At 36.5% G+C, this 17,126-nt stretch overlaps 1 protein-coding gene across 1 annotated transcript; it reads right to left on the reverse strand.

Moving 5' to 3' along the window:
- Positions 1-7,905: 7,905 nt before the first annotated feature.
- LOC109005728 (UPF0481 protein At3g47200-like) lies at positions 7,906-8,865 on the reverse strand. The gene has a single exon (XM_018984772.2). It carries the CDS (start codon positions 8,863-8,865, stop codon positions 7,906-7,908), a length of 960 nt encoding a protein of 319 aa, XP_018840317.2.
- Between the last annotated feature and the right edge of the window lie 8,261 nt (positions 8,866-17,126).

The following is a 17,126-nucleotide window of genomic DNA, read 5'->3' on the forward strand; positions in this document are numbered from 1 at the left end:
TAATGTGCCAATAGGATTGAAAGAACAAAGCAGGCATGCCGTCAGGTCCTGGCGCTTTGGTTGGGTCCATTTGGTCCAAAGCTGCTTTAACTTCCGCTGCTACAAATGGCTTAGTGAGCTCAACATTCATTTTAGCCGTTACCTTTCGATCAAGAAGACTCAAAACATGCTCCTGATTCCGTGGGGCAGAAGTAGTAAATAAATTATTGAAATAGTCAACAATCAGCTTATCCCTTTGTCCATCCTCATACCACAATCCACCATCATCCTTAAGACTCCGAATGATATTCTTCCTCTTCCTGAACGATGCCTTAGAATGAAAATAGCGGGTGTTCTGATCCCCCTCTTTCAACCATTGCACACGAGATCGTTGACGCCACATAATCTCTTCTCTTTCAAGCCACATCTGAACTTCCTTTCTAGCCCGACCAAGCCCACCAGTATCTAAATGACTAGAGTGAATAATCTGCAACCTCGCAAGCTCATTACGGGCTTCATTTAATTTCCTTCGAACCTAACCAAAGGAGACTTTGTTCCAACTAGCCAACTCTTCTCCACAGCCCTTAATAAGATGAAGAACCTCCTCCATCCCAAGACTAGTACGCTTGTTATTCCAAACTTGGTCAATAATTAGTTCGCATCTCTCCTCACCCACCCACATGGCTTCAAAATGAAAAGGCCGCCTGACAAGTGGCCTAGGCCTACTATATAAAGAATCAAACACAACAGGCAAATGATCTGAGTATGCCACAGTTCCATTTAAAACCACCGCATGTGGAAATAAGCAACAGAAAGAAGAATTCCCCATATATCTGTCAAGACGCTCCGAGCCCAGCGCCTTCCCTTCCATTCCAACAAGTATATTTTGGCCCTCGAAATCCCAAATCACGTAACTCACAAACAGATAACAACTCCCGAAAAGCCCCAATCTGAGTATCAGAACATGGTCGTCCACCCCGCTTTTCATGTAAATGTAGAACTTCATTAAAATCTCCCCCTAAGAGCCAAGGAATTTGTTCAATAGAGTGAAGGGTTCTAATGAGATTCCAAGTAGATACTCTGTTGGAAGCCTCCGGATTGCCATATATACCCGTAAAACGCCACTCCCGTAAATCATCCATTTTAACATGGACATCAATATGGTATCTCGAAAAGGATTTAAGCTCATTACCCAACTCAGAATTCCACAACAAACTCAAACCACCACTACGCCCAACTGAATCAACAGAAAAACAATTCGTAAAACCCAATTTAAATTTACAAGCTCCCATACCTCGCGCCGTAAGCTTCGTCTCCTGCAAGAACAGCAGGTCAGGTCCTTCCCTTGTGATTAAATCACGAAGAGCTCGAATTCCCTGTGGGTTCCCAAGCTCACGGGAATTCCAACAAAGTGTTTTCATGGTTGTCAGCAGGGCTGGAAATCAGCCACTGCCGTTGAAGTAATTGGTACCTCATGGAGCTCGCAAATCTGAATTCCTGCAGAAATGCTTCTCCCCTTCTTCACTGGCCCTTCTTTCAGCTTTGTTGATGAATGCCGCTTAGTGGGTGTCACGATACTTCTAGAAACCCCTGAATAGAACTGCTCCTTCACCCGCTGCATCTTTCCTCTTCTTTTACCAGGAGAGGGAATCGGGCCTTGGGTAACAGGTTCCTCTCCCGAAAGAGGAATAGAGGGGGAGCCCACCTCATCACGGCCCACACTAGAAGAAAACATTGCAAGGCCCATTACCTTCGTAGCATTACCCGTAGTAGTCTCCTCCTGCAGTGCACTGGCTACCGAATCCCGAGCATCACGCTTGCCATTAACTCCACCTCGATCCTCCATGCTAACCGCACTAATATCAGTAATCGTCCCCTTTAACTCCTGCATTATCTCCCCTTGTAACGGATTTACCTCCACCTCCGAAATTGTTGGGCCTTTCAAAATAGTTTCACCCGCCTCCCGGTCCGCCGCAGGACTCGCTGGCACAATTGGTGACTCACTCCCCCGGGCTGCCATATTATCATTGACCACCTTTGACAGTTGCCGGTGACCAGTGTGATCCGCCACAAAACTACGTCGACCGAGATCTCGCAGTCATTGGCCATAAGGCAAGGTACCACCCACACCCTCCATATGATCAATCTGCTCACAGTCCTTTTGTAGATGTCCAATCCGCCCACATAAGTAGCAAAATTCCGGTAACCGTTCATAAGAAAACCTCACCCAATAATCCCTATTCAATCCCAAACTCAGCCTTTTTCCCCTCAAAAGAGGCTTGGAAACATCTATGCAAACTCTCACCCTCATGAAATCACCCCATTCATACACACCCTCGCTCAAGTCTACATCCAGAACCTCACCCAAAGCTTCTCCAATCTTCCAACATATCTGTTTACTTCAAGCCATAAGTGGGAGATCGTGAATGCGAACCCAGAAATGGGCTTCCGTCATAGTAATTTTATGAGGTTGAAGAAAGCCATCAAATTGCTACAACAAGACCAGTTGTTTGTCAAACGACCATGGTCCATCACGCAAGATCCGCTCCTTATCTTTAACATTCTCAAACTCAGCAATAAATAGAGAATAACCCAATCCTTCCAGCCGCAGAGTCCCCACCGGTCGCCAAATCTTCTGAAGGACCTGCTTGAATGCCTCCTTGTTATAGTGTTTAATAGTGAGCAACCGGACTATCAAACACTTTTCACCACGAATTAAGTTTTGCTGGACTACAGCATCGTCTCATTTAGAGAGAGTTGAAACACTTCGTAAGGTTGAAACAAACCCACGGTCCCAAATTTATTTCACCATCTCATCTAAGTTTACAAATACTAATAATCATCAATACAAGTTTAAAAAATACAAGTATGATGTGTGCAGTGTCTTTTATTAAAAGATAGAACCCTCCATAAAAATATGTATAACAAATCTACTCTATTTCTAGTACTAGTAGCACCCACCTTTTTACAAGGGAGCTTACACGTTTTTGGCGTACATTATTACTCTACTGTTACAATATGCTACTATAGTCCTTTTATTACAGATGGATAATTTGGAGGCATCCAAAAGACATGATCCACATTCCCACTTTTTAGGGATTCCCTAATTGCTCTTTTTAGTATTTATAAGCATCTTTTATTAAAAATATAGTAATTGTTTGAACTTTGCTTTATTAAGCATCTTTATCGTAGAATTGAAAAATTACTTTTGGAGTATGCATAATGTACATATAATTGACAATGACGAGCATCTTTACAATCCATCAACTCAATATGAAAAGCCCATCCTTCAACAATGCTAATTTTGGACATGATGGAGCAAAAAGTATACCTCAATCCTAAAGTGCATCCTCGGCTTGATCAAATGAGGAGGTTAGCTAAAATTTAGATAATGTATATAAAAAAGACTCTATATTAGATTGGTCATCTCTAAAATAATTTAGATTTCTATTATCGTGATTGGCCAAATATAAACAAACACAATTGATTTACCAAACATTAAAATATTAATTTCTCACTCCAACTACACACGTGGAAATGGCAACAAAACATCGGAATATTTCTCGCCTGTTACTCTTTCCACACTTTTGTTATTAGTATTAAATGACATTTGAAAATATGATTTTTTTAATATTAATTTAATTAGAATATAATTATTATTAATATTAAATTAATAGAATTATAAAATGTGATACAAGTAAATTAAATAAAAAATTATTAATTTAATAATATTTTATTATTATATAGAGAGTGAATGATTAATCTAATGTAGAGATTAAATTTAAATAAAATAAATAAATATAAAAAAATATGATATTAATTAAATTTTAAAAATAAATTTCATCAATTCAATAAAAATGCTCTAAGAAAAATAACAGCTTTTATGAAAGTGGTGCAAACGAGGTTGATTGATTTATCCGAAACAGCTGGGAAGAGGAGACGATAATTTTTTCCGGGACCCATTTATTGTCTAGTGAGTAGTCAGATTTGTTGCCTTGAAAAATACAAAAAGCTAGATATGAAGGCTTTTGGAGAATAAAAGCAAAATTATAATTTCTTCGGCAGAAAGATTTTAGAAAATTGATACTCATCATTTTCACACGTTATATATTATATTATATTATATTTTTTTAATTTTTTAAAATTATTTTAAAGTTTTTTTTAATTTTATTCTTCTTAAACATATTGAATTCTTCTATAGATTATTCGTAGAACGGTGCTATTCTACCATTTGCATAATACTGCTCATTTTGACTGTTAGGCTAAAATTATATTTTTTTTTTCTTTTCAATTTTCTTATTCATATTTCTTTAAAGTTTTAAAACATTTTAAAAAAATATCAATATACTAAAAGTCACTTCCTTAACTATTAAATAAAAAAAAATTAAAATATATGAAATGTCAAAATGAGAAGATAATTGAGTGGGTAAAGTGATATTTTTCATTATCGATATTACACGTTTGATAAGATAAAAAATATATAAAAATATAAAACAAAGTGTGATGTGTAGAGATTATAAATATAATTTTTCTTTTAATTAAGGCCATAAACGAGTTGAGTTTTAAAGAAGAAATAACTGATCAAGTAATTTTGTTCATTTAATTTTATCAAGTTAAATTTTATATTCACGTACAACTCGTTCACGATTCGAGAGAGTTCGACCTTATTCATTTGTTTCATTTTGATAAAATGGATTTATTTTATAAATTTATATATAAATTTTGACAAACAGACAAGGACATGGCTGGCTAGTGGCTAGTAGACAATCTCCAAAAGTTGAAAATTTTACTCTAGCTCTTAGGTGAGCGGTGAGTCGGTGACATGGATAGGCTTCACATGTAAACACTATAGAAATATAAAGAGATTTTACATATTGACACGTACTAATGCACACTAGTAGTGCCACGTCTTTTTTTTTTTTTCTTTTTTTTTTCCTTTTTTTTGTCCTCTCTCTCTATCTCTCCTCTCTCCCTGTGCCTCTCCATTCCTCCCTCTTTCCCTCTCTCTCTCTCTCCCTCCCGAGATGGTTCCAACCACCACAAACGGCCAAGGACAGCGACAGTCTACCACACAAGCAGTCGGCTCATATCCCGACCACAACGAGCATCTTTTGGTGGTAGGCCATCTCATAATGCTGATGAGTTGGTCTCCACTCACACGGTATGCCTTCCAATAATTGATTAGATTTAAGTTCTGACAATCAATTATATATCCCGGGAATCCCGAATGGATTTCATTGAAAGAAAAGCTAAGATGGGTCAACAAAGGCATGGCCGAAAATCTGGACCAGTCAGGATCGACTAAGTAGTTTGAACCAAGGTCTAAGTACCATACCTTTTGAATCATGTTTGATTTGTCACGCAAATATTTAAACAAGAACTAAGATATCCAACCAAGTTAAAGTCATCTTCCTATAGTTAAGGAATTGCTAAAAAAACCAAATACATTTATCCAACAATCTATTTTTTTTTTAGAAACTATGCTAAAAGAAACAATATTAATTCTAAATTAATTTTTTTTTTCTCTTAAAATGTAGTTTAGTTCTATTGAGTTGGTTTTGTGTTTCTCTTCTCAAGTTTGATTCATGCATATCCAAATTTCTACCTTCACTATAAATATATAATGATATATGGATTTTGTGGACAATTTGAAAAGTCCAAAAGAAAAACTAAGAGAAATGCTGAATGCAACCGGCTTGGGGAACCGGTGCGTATCCGTGTCCTACGTGGTGGCTTAATGGGAACGTATCATTTCATTCGAAATAATGCTGTGATTTGTTTCAGTTTGGTCTCTCGGTAGTTTTTCCCTCCCTCCTTCCCCTTCTCCTTCTTCTTCTCCTTCTTATCTCCACGTACCCTTCCTTTTCTGATCTTCTTCATATCCATCTTCTCTGAAACTAATCTCCATCTTCGTCAGATTCGTCTCCTCCGATCTTCTCCATCTCCTCTGATCTTCTGGATCTCCGCGTCTCTTCTAACTCATTGTTTTTGTTTTTTAGAAACCTCGGACATGGGAAGCACAGTTCAAGTCTGGTATATATCTAGAGCATTGTTTTTCACAGCATTGTTTTTGTTTATCCAGAGCAACCCACTTTCATTGTATTTAGGCCAGATAAGAGATTCAAGATAAGCCACCTGCACCCTTCTACTGAGTATTCCTGCAAGGTTTCTTTATTTAGCAGCACAGGGGTATTGGGTGGTTTGGAAGCTAACTGGGAGACACCCGCATCAGATAGAAGTTGTTTTACAGCTTTAAAACATGGAAAGGCAGAACATACAATTATAGCGCAAGATCATCTTCAAGTGGAGTCAACCAAGTTTGGTAACATTAAATTAGCAACTCCTACAAAGCTTCAACAGTTGGTCGACATCAACAAGAGCAAAAGTGAAATGTTTTGCTCACTGTCTCTTTTCATTGAAACTGTTTCTTCTTCCACTCCTTAAGTGCAGTGGAATGCGAGCTGTTCTAGATATTTGTTGTAAAAAGCACCTAGAGGAAATTGATTATGAGCATTCCGTGCAAGTGGTCAAATGGCTAGAGCATGAAGGGCACCTGGATGAATTTTTAGAATAAAATTTCTCACTTGGTTCAGCCTCAAAGCCACAGAGCAAGAGATAAGGGTGGTTAATGTCTTTATGGCCGTGGACAGCTTATGGATACCTTCATGGACAAGATATGTTTTGAACAAAAACCAGTTAATTCTAGGCATGGCTTTTGCTTTAGCTTTGTGGCATTAATGCTGAATGGTTATTTTGTTTTACATGAATATTTTAGAGAGTAACCAAAGACATGTAGGCTTTTGTTGGCAAAATAGAAAAATATATTTGACTACTTCAAGCCAAAAAAATGTGAAGCTCCTTTATTTTTATCTAAAAAAAAAAGAGCCATTCATAGGGTCTCTCTCACACACACATTTTCAGATTTTAACAAGTTAGTCTAACAATGTCCTTCAAACTTGTTCCTTCTTTTTTCTTTTTTTTTTTCACTGAGAAAGAAATTCAGCTCATTGAAAGCATCCCAAGCGTGCTTTTACTCCATCCATCCTCCTTCGCATTCCCCTTCAACGTGGATGGATACGGGCACCCCAGAAGCATGGCAGTTCCAAGGCACTGCTCTTGCTCCCCAATTGATTTCTATGATCACCAAACAACCAGCCTTTGAAAATAACAACTTCTATGAGTAGCCTTGAAGCCCTTCTCTCCAAGCTTCCCTCAGTTGTGCTGCCAATCACGGCGCCACAGTCACACGAGTTTATATCATTATCTTAGAAGACATTAGAATTTATTGAAAGGGAAAAAGTAGTGGAGGAGATTGATGAAGAGATATATAGGCCTGAACTTGAAGTGGGTGAGAGCAGCAGTTCCATGGCAGCCAATCGTCGTCAAAAGCATTTCTATTAGAACCAAGATTAGAAAGTGAAAACTGGTGCCGGACCCAACAATAATAATGGATTTTAGGACTCACTATCGGTACAACAACTCGGTTTTTATTAGATTGTATGAGAATTGAGTGCTTGATGCATGTCTAACATTGGGGGTTCCTGATCTACTAGGTTAAGCTTTAGCTTTACGCCAGTTTGAATATTCCCAATTCCTCCGTACCAAACCCAGATGCGAATGCGATTTTCCCTCTCCTTCTGAAATCTGATTTTCCCTCCCTCCTTCCCGTTTGTCTATTCTGTGATATTTTTTTTTTAAATATATCGGCTAGCCACGTCAGCCGATTCCCCAATAGTTGCGTGCGACGGTTGCACGTAGCATTGTTGAAAAAGTAAATCATAATTTCATATAAAAAATAATACATGCTAATTAAAGACCCCATCAAACCAAATTCGACTGATAATATCATATCGCTAAAAGTAGCGATTGATGATCAAACTTTCTAAAACCATTATAACCTAATTAATTACCTAATTGGTAGCTAGGCTAGCAACTATTATACTTGTAAGTTAAGATGGCCATTACGGCCTGGATTGACGTAGCCAGTACGAGCAAAATGCCACCCGCTGCCGACAGAAGCAACCATGGCTTGTCAAAATACTCTCGCTTGAAGCTCGCCAACTTCCACTTCCACCTATTCCGATAATGCTTGTCCACATCCTCGAACAATTCCCCCAAATAGAAGCCTCTATCAGCATTGAGTACCAAATCCCTGCCCGCACGGTTGATGAAGCCCGCAGCCTCGGAGTCGTTGTCAAGGTAATTGTCAATGACATTGCGCTCGCGAAGGTACTCGATGTCCTTGCTGGTGTTCACCAGGCAGTCCAAAAAAGTAGCGTAAACTGTGAAGTACTTCTTGCTTCCCCTGTGGCACTGTTCGAATGCCACACAGTTCAGCAACAGACATCTCATCAAGTCGTTGATGGCTATCTTTGGCATCTCAATCACACCTTTCTTGAATTTCACATCTAGGAAGCTCTGCGCTTTGGCTGGACTGACCTTAATCCCCGCTAGCCGGAGCTTGGAGTCGCAGTGAATGTATGTAGTCTCTGTACGGGATTCTGGTCCCTGTTGCTTATAATAGAATGGCATTAAACTTCTCCGAACCAAGTCCAGCAAATGGAAGGCCGGCCGCTGATTCGTTCTCGTCACGTTCGTTGAAGTGTAATCGAAAATGTCTACATCGAATCTTTTCATTCCGTTCTTAAAGAATTCCAAAGCAGCATACATCAGACTGGGAATACAACTAAGGTCAGGAATTTTACGGGTAATCGCATATATCTCTTTCAGAACGAAAAAAGGGATCTGATTCTCAAGCAGGAGAAAGTCCCTGTAGAAATACGGTACCATCCACGCCAAGGCTCCAAGAGATTCGCTGGAGTCGACTTCTTTCCTCGATCCAAACATAGCAATGATTTCTATTATAAAACAAGCATCAAAAACCATCATTTCGAGAAATTCAATACCGTCGACTTCGAACTCATCAGATTAACATTTTCTGATGTCCTCTTCAAGTTCGCTTATTCTTCGCAAGCAGCTCTCATAGATATGAAATTGGATGTTATGATTTGCTGCCTTAACCAGCATGGAGCCGAAGCACTTCCTCTTGCAATCTTCGGCCATCTTGTACTTTTTATCACGGACGTTATAGTAGTAGGGCCCAATGGAGACTATATCGGGCTCGTATAAAGACTTACCATTGATTTTCTTATGCCTCCGGGGGACTCTGTAGATGCAGCTAGTGCTTCTTCGGTCGGCTTCTTCTTGTAACTTTTTGGCTTCTTCGGTATATTTCATTACCTTCTCGTTGATCTTGAAGTGGAGTTCCACCATTGGGAACTCCCGTATCGGATTCTGGTAATTGGAGCGACTGGATTCTCCTTTGTGAGAGAAGCTTGTGATTTGATCCATGGTGGATGTTAAACTATGGATGCCGATGCATATACTCCTAACCTTAGTTTAAAATAGGGACATGAATTCGGGACCCAAAGTGTTTCCGAATGTTTTTTTTTTTTTTTTTAATTGAATGATTAAAAAAATATTTTTTAATGATATTATAATTTTTTTATTTTTTTAAAAATATTTATAATAATTAAAAAATACATAAAAAAAACAACAAAACAAAAAAAATAAAAAACTTATTCGGAACACAAAATGGGTCCCGAATTCGGACCCACAGCAGTGCCCTTTAAAATAACATACAATTGTTTGAAAAGTAATCCGGATTCCAAGGACCTTTTCAAAATTTTGAAGTGATGCAGAAGTTGTCGCAACGACATCGTTGTCAAGTCAGGTGATAATTAAAGTTTTACAATTCTATTAGGCTAATTACACTTAATTTCTCAAATTTTCACTTAATTTATCAATTTATAATATATTTTTAAAGTTAATAATTACATTAAAATAGACTCTCAAACTTTTAAAACTTCTCAATCTCTACTTCTATCTACCAGCAACGTTAAATCTAATAGAAATACATTATAGATGCTGCTCATGTGTATAATATTTATTATAAAAATATAATTTTTATATAATTTATTATCATTAAACATTAAGCATATAAAATATAAAATAATATATGATATCGATTAATAATAAATGAGAATAATTTTTTTTTATATAATTTATTATCACGATTTGTTGCGTTTTGATTTTTGTTTTTTTGCTTTTTTTTTTTTTGTTTTTGTCTTGCATCTTTTTTAATATTGGTGGAATTCACTTTTAATTATATTAGTTTTTTATAATAAAATATAAATAAAATGGTAGAAGTCCGTGCATGAACAGTAAGATCAAATGAAAATCTGTTTCCGGCATTTTCACGTGTCCGTAACTTTAGGTCAGACAGTAGATTAGCTTTTTTTTTTTTTACAAAACAGTAAGTCAGCTTTTTTTAATATAGTATAATTTATAAACAGTAAATAAATTAATAAGAGATGAATGATTAGTTTTTTTTTATAAAGAGCTTTGTTACACAACCTTCACTACACTTCATACTCCACACTTTTTTAAATTTTTTAAATTTTTAATTTTTTTTTGAGTTTATTCTTATTAAATTATTTTAAATTTTTTATTCATTATTTATATAATAAATATTTAATAAAAGAAAAAAATAATAAAAATTAAAAATAATATGAAATATAGAAATTGTGTGAATAGTAAGAGGTTGAGTAGATTTTTTGTTTTATAAAACAGTACGTTAGCTTTTTGTTTTTTTAGTATAGTACAATTTATAAACAGTAAATAAATTAATGAACAATAAAATGAAATGAAATAAAAAATAGATATTTGTTTCATCCAAACGAGGCTTGAATTAACTATATATGGGATGGGTGCATGAACGTTCGTAGCTAGCTAGCTAGCCCGGCCTGATGGTCAATGGTCAGTCATGATCAGTGGACCAGTGGTACTGTTAAGAACATGGCGTGATCCGTGTAAAAGTTTGCTATTGACATGCTACCCAACGTCTCTTATTTAATCCCATGTGCGATGTGGGAGGCACTGAAATGCTATTGATATATAAAATAGAGTAATGTTAAATACAGTTTTATTTAGAGATTGTTCCAGCTATAGCCCTCAGATTTTGCATCTGCATCATCTTCCATGCTTGTCACCCCGTGGTTGAAGTCTATACATTCGCTTTCCAGCTGTTAAATGAATAACTTTTTTTTTTTTTTATTTATAAGTAGGATAACAGAGAATTTGCTTTTCACATGTGATAGAAACAAAGCATGTTAAAAATATGAGTGAGTATTAAAACTTTCCTCATAAAACTACAAACCACCTATCAACGTTTTATGATTTAAAACATCATTAATTTTTTTTTAAAAAAAAATTATAAGTAAAGATTTAAAAAACAAATTAAACCAAAACAACATCATATCTATTCTTCCTGCAATATACATGCAGAAAATTAAATTTTGAAGAAGGCTCGTGCCAATGATTGCGCAATACTTTATGACCCCGTCATGGTCTACACAATACATGTCCTAAGTACTCTAACCAAGTTTCCAAGCAACCTATGCACATAGTGTGCGAAATGTACACCAACGTGTATGACAAGCTACCGTGAGTTCCACTCCAGCGATGCCGCTTGGACCGTCAACGTTTTTTGCCCACTCTAAAGTGGTCCCCAACCACAATGGCCAGCACGAGGAGATGGCAGGGGTGGCGGCCACAAGGTGGAGGGGGAGCAAGAAATACAAAACAAATAGGGTAAAGATGAGCAGTGTGTCACATCAGTGTGTAAAATCTCTTTGTAGGATTCCTTTATGTCTATAGTGTTTTTCTTTTAATTAAGGGTGTAAATGAGTTGAATTTGAAAGAGGAATGTGTGGTCAAGTCTTATTGGTTTGATTTTTATTCTAGCAGAAGATCATAAGCTTGAGCATTTTCTCAAGTTTATTCATAAGCTATTCGTGCCAGTTGAGTTTATTCATAAGCTACTTCATTTTGATAAAATAGATTTAGTTTATAATTTGATATATAAATTTTGATAAACAAATAATGACTTTTCGCTAATATTTTTATTAAATTTATATATACTTAACTTAATGATTATATTCGTAAGAATGAGTTAACACGTTTAGTATAAGGAACATGATTTCTTCTAATCATTTAAAATACTAAAATAAAAATTTAATGTAAAAAATATTTACGAAATTATTTGAATTTATACAAACTTATGAGAGTGATCTAGACAAACTTTTTGCAAATTGTATCATTTAATAATCGATTATATTTTTGTGTTCATAAACAACTAATTTAACAAATTACTACTTGAGCTAAACTTGAATTTGACTTAATTGATCCCGAGCAGCTTATCGAGTAGTCTTATTTATTTACAACCATAAGCATTATTGTTTAATGAAGCCCAACATTTTCTTATATGGATAAAGTCACGAAGCAAGTACATGAAGATAAACATAGAGCATAAGACATTAAACCCATCCACAATCAAAGATTAGGGTTTGGAGAAGAGGAATGCGAGAAACGGCAAAGTGCGAAATAAAATTAGGGATCATCAAGAGAATCGAATCTTATACGTGTAAAGAGATTACCTGAGCTTTGGAGAAGCAGATCGGCAAGAGAAAAAGGGATTTTGGTCGTTTCCGACGTGAGAATGAGTGCGGTGGCACGGTGGTGCGGTGCCATTGTTGCCGACGAGACGTGGGGTGGTGGTGCAGTGGTGATGCAGTGGTGGGTCTCCCTGGTCAAAGATGAAGCACTCGGGGTTTTGGTGGGAAGGGCGTCTGGTTTTTGAAAGGGAAGGGAGAAAACCGTTGGAAGGGAAAAATAGCATGTGTACCGTAGTTGATGGAGTCCTTGGGAGAGAGAAACAAATGATATAAAATGGATTTGATAAATAAACAGTGCTTTTCAAATTTAAAAATTACTTTAAAAGTTACTGTAGTTATATTTCAAATATTTAAAATATAGTTATTCTAATGTAATATATTTCATGACTCAATAGCTAAATTTTAATTGGATTTAATTTTTAACTAATCTAATAAATATTCTAAGAGATGAATTTTCCTCCTTTCTCACTGCTTTTTGAAAGAGAAATCTCATTGATGGTAGTGAGTAGGTCACGAGATATATTACCCCAAGAGCTATTCTGGGCAGCAGCCCATAGCCGCAGCACACCCATGTTGTGATTTTTTTTTTTTCACTCCATCAGTAGAATGTGGTGCGGCTGCAACGTACAGTAGGCTGCAGTATATATTTTCTCATTACCCCAAAAGTAAATTTTTCTTCAATTGTTTTTGGCGTGTGTTGCCCACTATGATGACAAAAGGGGGCCCCTTTAAGAGCAGCCAAAAAGCAATCAGGATGGCCGTAACCCCAATTATTTGATATATATATATATATATATATATATATATATATATAATTATTTGCTCAATTATTGTTATGTCGTACTTAATCACTTTTTTTTTTTGAAATGTAATCACGTATAATTTGGCTTTAGTGTTGACATGGACAGGTCTCGTTAAGTCATTATAACAAATAATGTTGGGTCTTTATAACTACGTACTGTCCTATAGAAAAAAAAATTATTATTTGATATTTATCATATATTATTTTTTTCACTCAATTATTTCACCAATAAAAAAATTTAATACCATATATAAAAGTGGACCTATGAGTGTGGGGGCTCCCCCTCATTGATAATTATACTTTGTCTACAAGATTCTCTCTATTATTTTGCTGTGAGAGTGACTGTTTTGTCATGCACCCAAAATAACAATAATTGCTCTCTTTTTCCATTGAGATATGACTGGGTTAGGTAAAAGGGGATGAACTCTGGGATTTAGAGCAATTGGACTCATTAATAGGCTGTTTTTGGAAGCATCATGATTGGCTCAGCTGATTCAGAACCACACACTGTGATGGGGGGTAATTAATTACCCAAACCCTTTTGATATGCATGCCATGTACTTTGATTATGAAATGAGGTAATTTTCTCTAAATAGTATGGACATTAGGGGTTTTCATATGGGCAGAAGGGATGGCATCTTGATCGATTGAGTGAACAAGAAAAGAGTGTTTTAACTTCAGCCTAAAATGCATGAATACCCATAAAATGAGCTACCTATTTCCATTTAAGTTGCATTTGCAAATCACAAATGTGGGGGTGAAAGAAAAGTGCATACTGAAATTCTGTTGATAGACATTAAAGAATATATTATTGTGGTAACTGAGAGGCAGAGAGATTTTATGATATGGAAAAATTTGGCCTTGTTTCTCCCAATGCTCACATAAATGTGTGTAGAATTCTGGTACCAGTCCCGCAACAAAACAACTACTCAAACTTGAGACAGAAGGAAGTATAATCCTGCAAAATTTCACAGCCTCAGCCAAGATCCTTCTCAATTTTATAGTGCAATGTTCTTGTATAGTAAATATCTCCTCCCATGTATACTTCCTGGAATAAATATAGATAGAATCTACTATTGAAAACATCCATTTGCATACATGATGTGACATCATCTAGACCACACATCTTCTCAAGTAAGTGTTGGGAACAATCAATTAGAAGCAGCCACGCAATGAGTGCAAAGTGTGCACTGCTATAGTAGCTTCTCTCTAGCATTTCTCATACTTCCTGTCCTCAAAAATCACGGTGCATGAACTCTATACATTCACTTTCCCAGGTTTCGGATTGTGACTTTTCCAGCTATAGCCCTCAGATTTTGCATCTGCATCATCTTCCATGCTGTCACCCCCCGTGGTTGAAATCCATACATTCGCTTTCCAGCTGCTCAAGGAATAAGTTTTTATCTTTAAAAGTAGGAATAACAGATAATTTGTTTTTCACTGTCATAGAAACAAAGCATGTTAAAAATATGAGTGAGTATTAAAACTTCCATCGTAAAACTACAGACCACCGGTCAGCATTTTATGATTTAAAACATCATTATTTTTTTTTAAAAAACATTTTTTATAAGTAAAGATTTTAAAAAACAAATTAAACCAAAACAACAGCATTTCTATTCTTCCAGCAATATACATGTGGAAAATTAAATTTTATTTTGAAGAAGGCTCATGCCAATGATTGCGCAATACTTTATGACCCCCTCATGGTCTACACAATACATGTCCTAAGTATTCCAACCAAGTTTCCAAGCAGCCTATGTTCTTGGATAATAAAATCAATCACAAAACCAAGGACATGTCATTTATTCCCATAGCCAATTCATATAAGAAAAATAAAAAAGTAAAGGCTCTATGTCAGTCTGCCCAAGGCTTCATGACCCAACAATACTTACAAAAAAATTCTCACTGAAAATTAAAATAAAAGAAACTAAGAAAATGAGATTCTTAGAGGGAAATATATGTGTAAAGATAAACCCAACGCTGTAGAAAACCACGACATGCAAGTAAAAAAAAAAATCTAAACCCATTTATTAAACTGCTCTTAGTGGGAATCTGCGTGTAACTTTGCACTGGACAAAGAAATTCTCACTGAGTGTCACAGTCCAGGAATAGTATACATGGGCCATGGGTCAATTTGGGCCTATTACTTTGCTTGTTGTTTTTCTTTAGGTTATGTAAGGAAGTGGGCCATAGAGTAGCTGGGTTGTTAGCTTGTTATTTCTTTTTATCCAGTCTGTTAGTCATTAGTTTTGGGTCATGTTTTATCAAGGCTGACGCCTTTTCTAGATATTGGGCAAGATTCTAGCATATATGTTCACTATAGCTATCGAAATAACCTATCCAGAAAAGTTAATGCAAATGTTACTTATCATTCTCTTATCATCTTCTTCATTTCTTCAATGGAGGTGCTCCCCTCGAAGTGAGTAATTTTCGTGTATTTTATCGTATATTTTCTAGTCACCCAAACACCTACTATCAAGTGTGTTACAAGTAGTATCCAGAGCCAATCTTTCCTTGGCATCGGTTTCATCAATTCGTGAGAATGGAAAACATCACCTCATCCTTACTCAATATCAAAGAGCTAATGGAACACAATCTTCAACGCTTCGATGTTCTTCAACAACATTTGAAGGATTTTCGGGAGAGCCAAAACAAAATGCACCAAGTATTTCAACAGCCCCTTGATGAATTTGCTAGCAACTTTCAGGAAAGTTTCAACCAATTAGAAGATCGAATTGGTGACATACAAGAGGAAGAAGATCCAGTGACTATGGAAGGTGACTTCGAAGTCTCCAAACCCGATTTCGAAACTGGTATTTTCAAAATCATGTATAGAGTCAGAGAAGGGCAAGAGAGGAAAATGAGCCATGCGATTTTGGGGATTTCTCAAAGTTGGAATACAACATTACTACGGCTCCAGCCTCAAATTTCACACTTAGATTTTCATATTAGGGAGATTGATCCTAGTGGTAGAGATGTTCAGTGTCTCCATTCTGAAATTTTTCTATCCTCACCCTCCTTTTTTCTTTCCCATGAGCGCCAAATTTTTTTCCATTTCTCTGTCCTCACTTGGATGATCCAATAATAGAAGACCCAAAATTTGCTGTGTAGAAGACCCAAAAATCGGCGGCAACACCTTCGGTCTTGAGTTCTCAAATTCATTTTTTATTATGTCTATAATAAAAAAGACCAAGAACTGGAAGAAGCTCCGTCACCGTGCACCTTCCCTCTCTCTCAACCGATCCTTTACCTCTGCTAAGTCGACCTGCAAGCATACCTAAGAGTTCCTTCCGTGCACCACCATCGTGCTGGGCAACCTGTCCCTCATCGTCGTCTATGGCGACCTCATGTTACTCTCCGCCACGTATTTGTCCAAAGGGAGTGAGCTATTGTTAGAGATTTGTGGCATCTTGATTCTAATTTCTGTAAAATTTGGGAAGAATGAGAGTAACGGGCGTAGCACTTGTGTTAGGGTCAAGAAAATTGTTTCTTGCCAATGCACCTTCGATTCCGTGTCTTGCAAAAATGAAGCACCACGTATGGGCCATTTCAGTCATGGTGATATTGGAAGCGTATTGGAGGTGATTGGTTGTGTTCAAACTTTACAAGAAAAGTTAGTATGAGGATTCTTGCCAAGCATCGAGTTCCGAGCCCACAAAGTGAATGCCGTGGAGAAATAGTCACTAACGTGTTCAGAGTTTTTTTGGTCACCCGCAAACAATGAACAATATTTCTAATCTCGAAATCATGCCCATAGTACTGCAGGCAAACATGCCCCCTTCTAACAGAGATGATGGTGTGCTAGCAATGGCCTATCTCGAAATTAGAAA

The sequence above is a fragment of the Juglans regia genome, chromosome 16 (genome assembly GCF_001411555.2).
Source record: "Juglans regia cultivar Chandler chromosome 16, Walnut 2.0, whole genome shotgun sequence".
Classification (NCBI taxonomy): domain Eukaryota; kingdom Viridiplantae; phylum Streptophyta; class Magnoliopsida; order Fagales; family Juglandaceae; genus Juglans; species Juglans regia.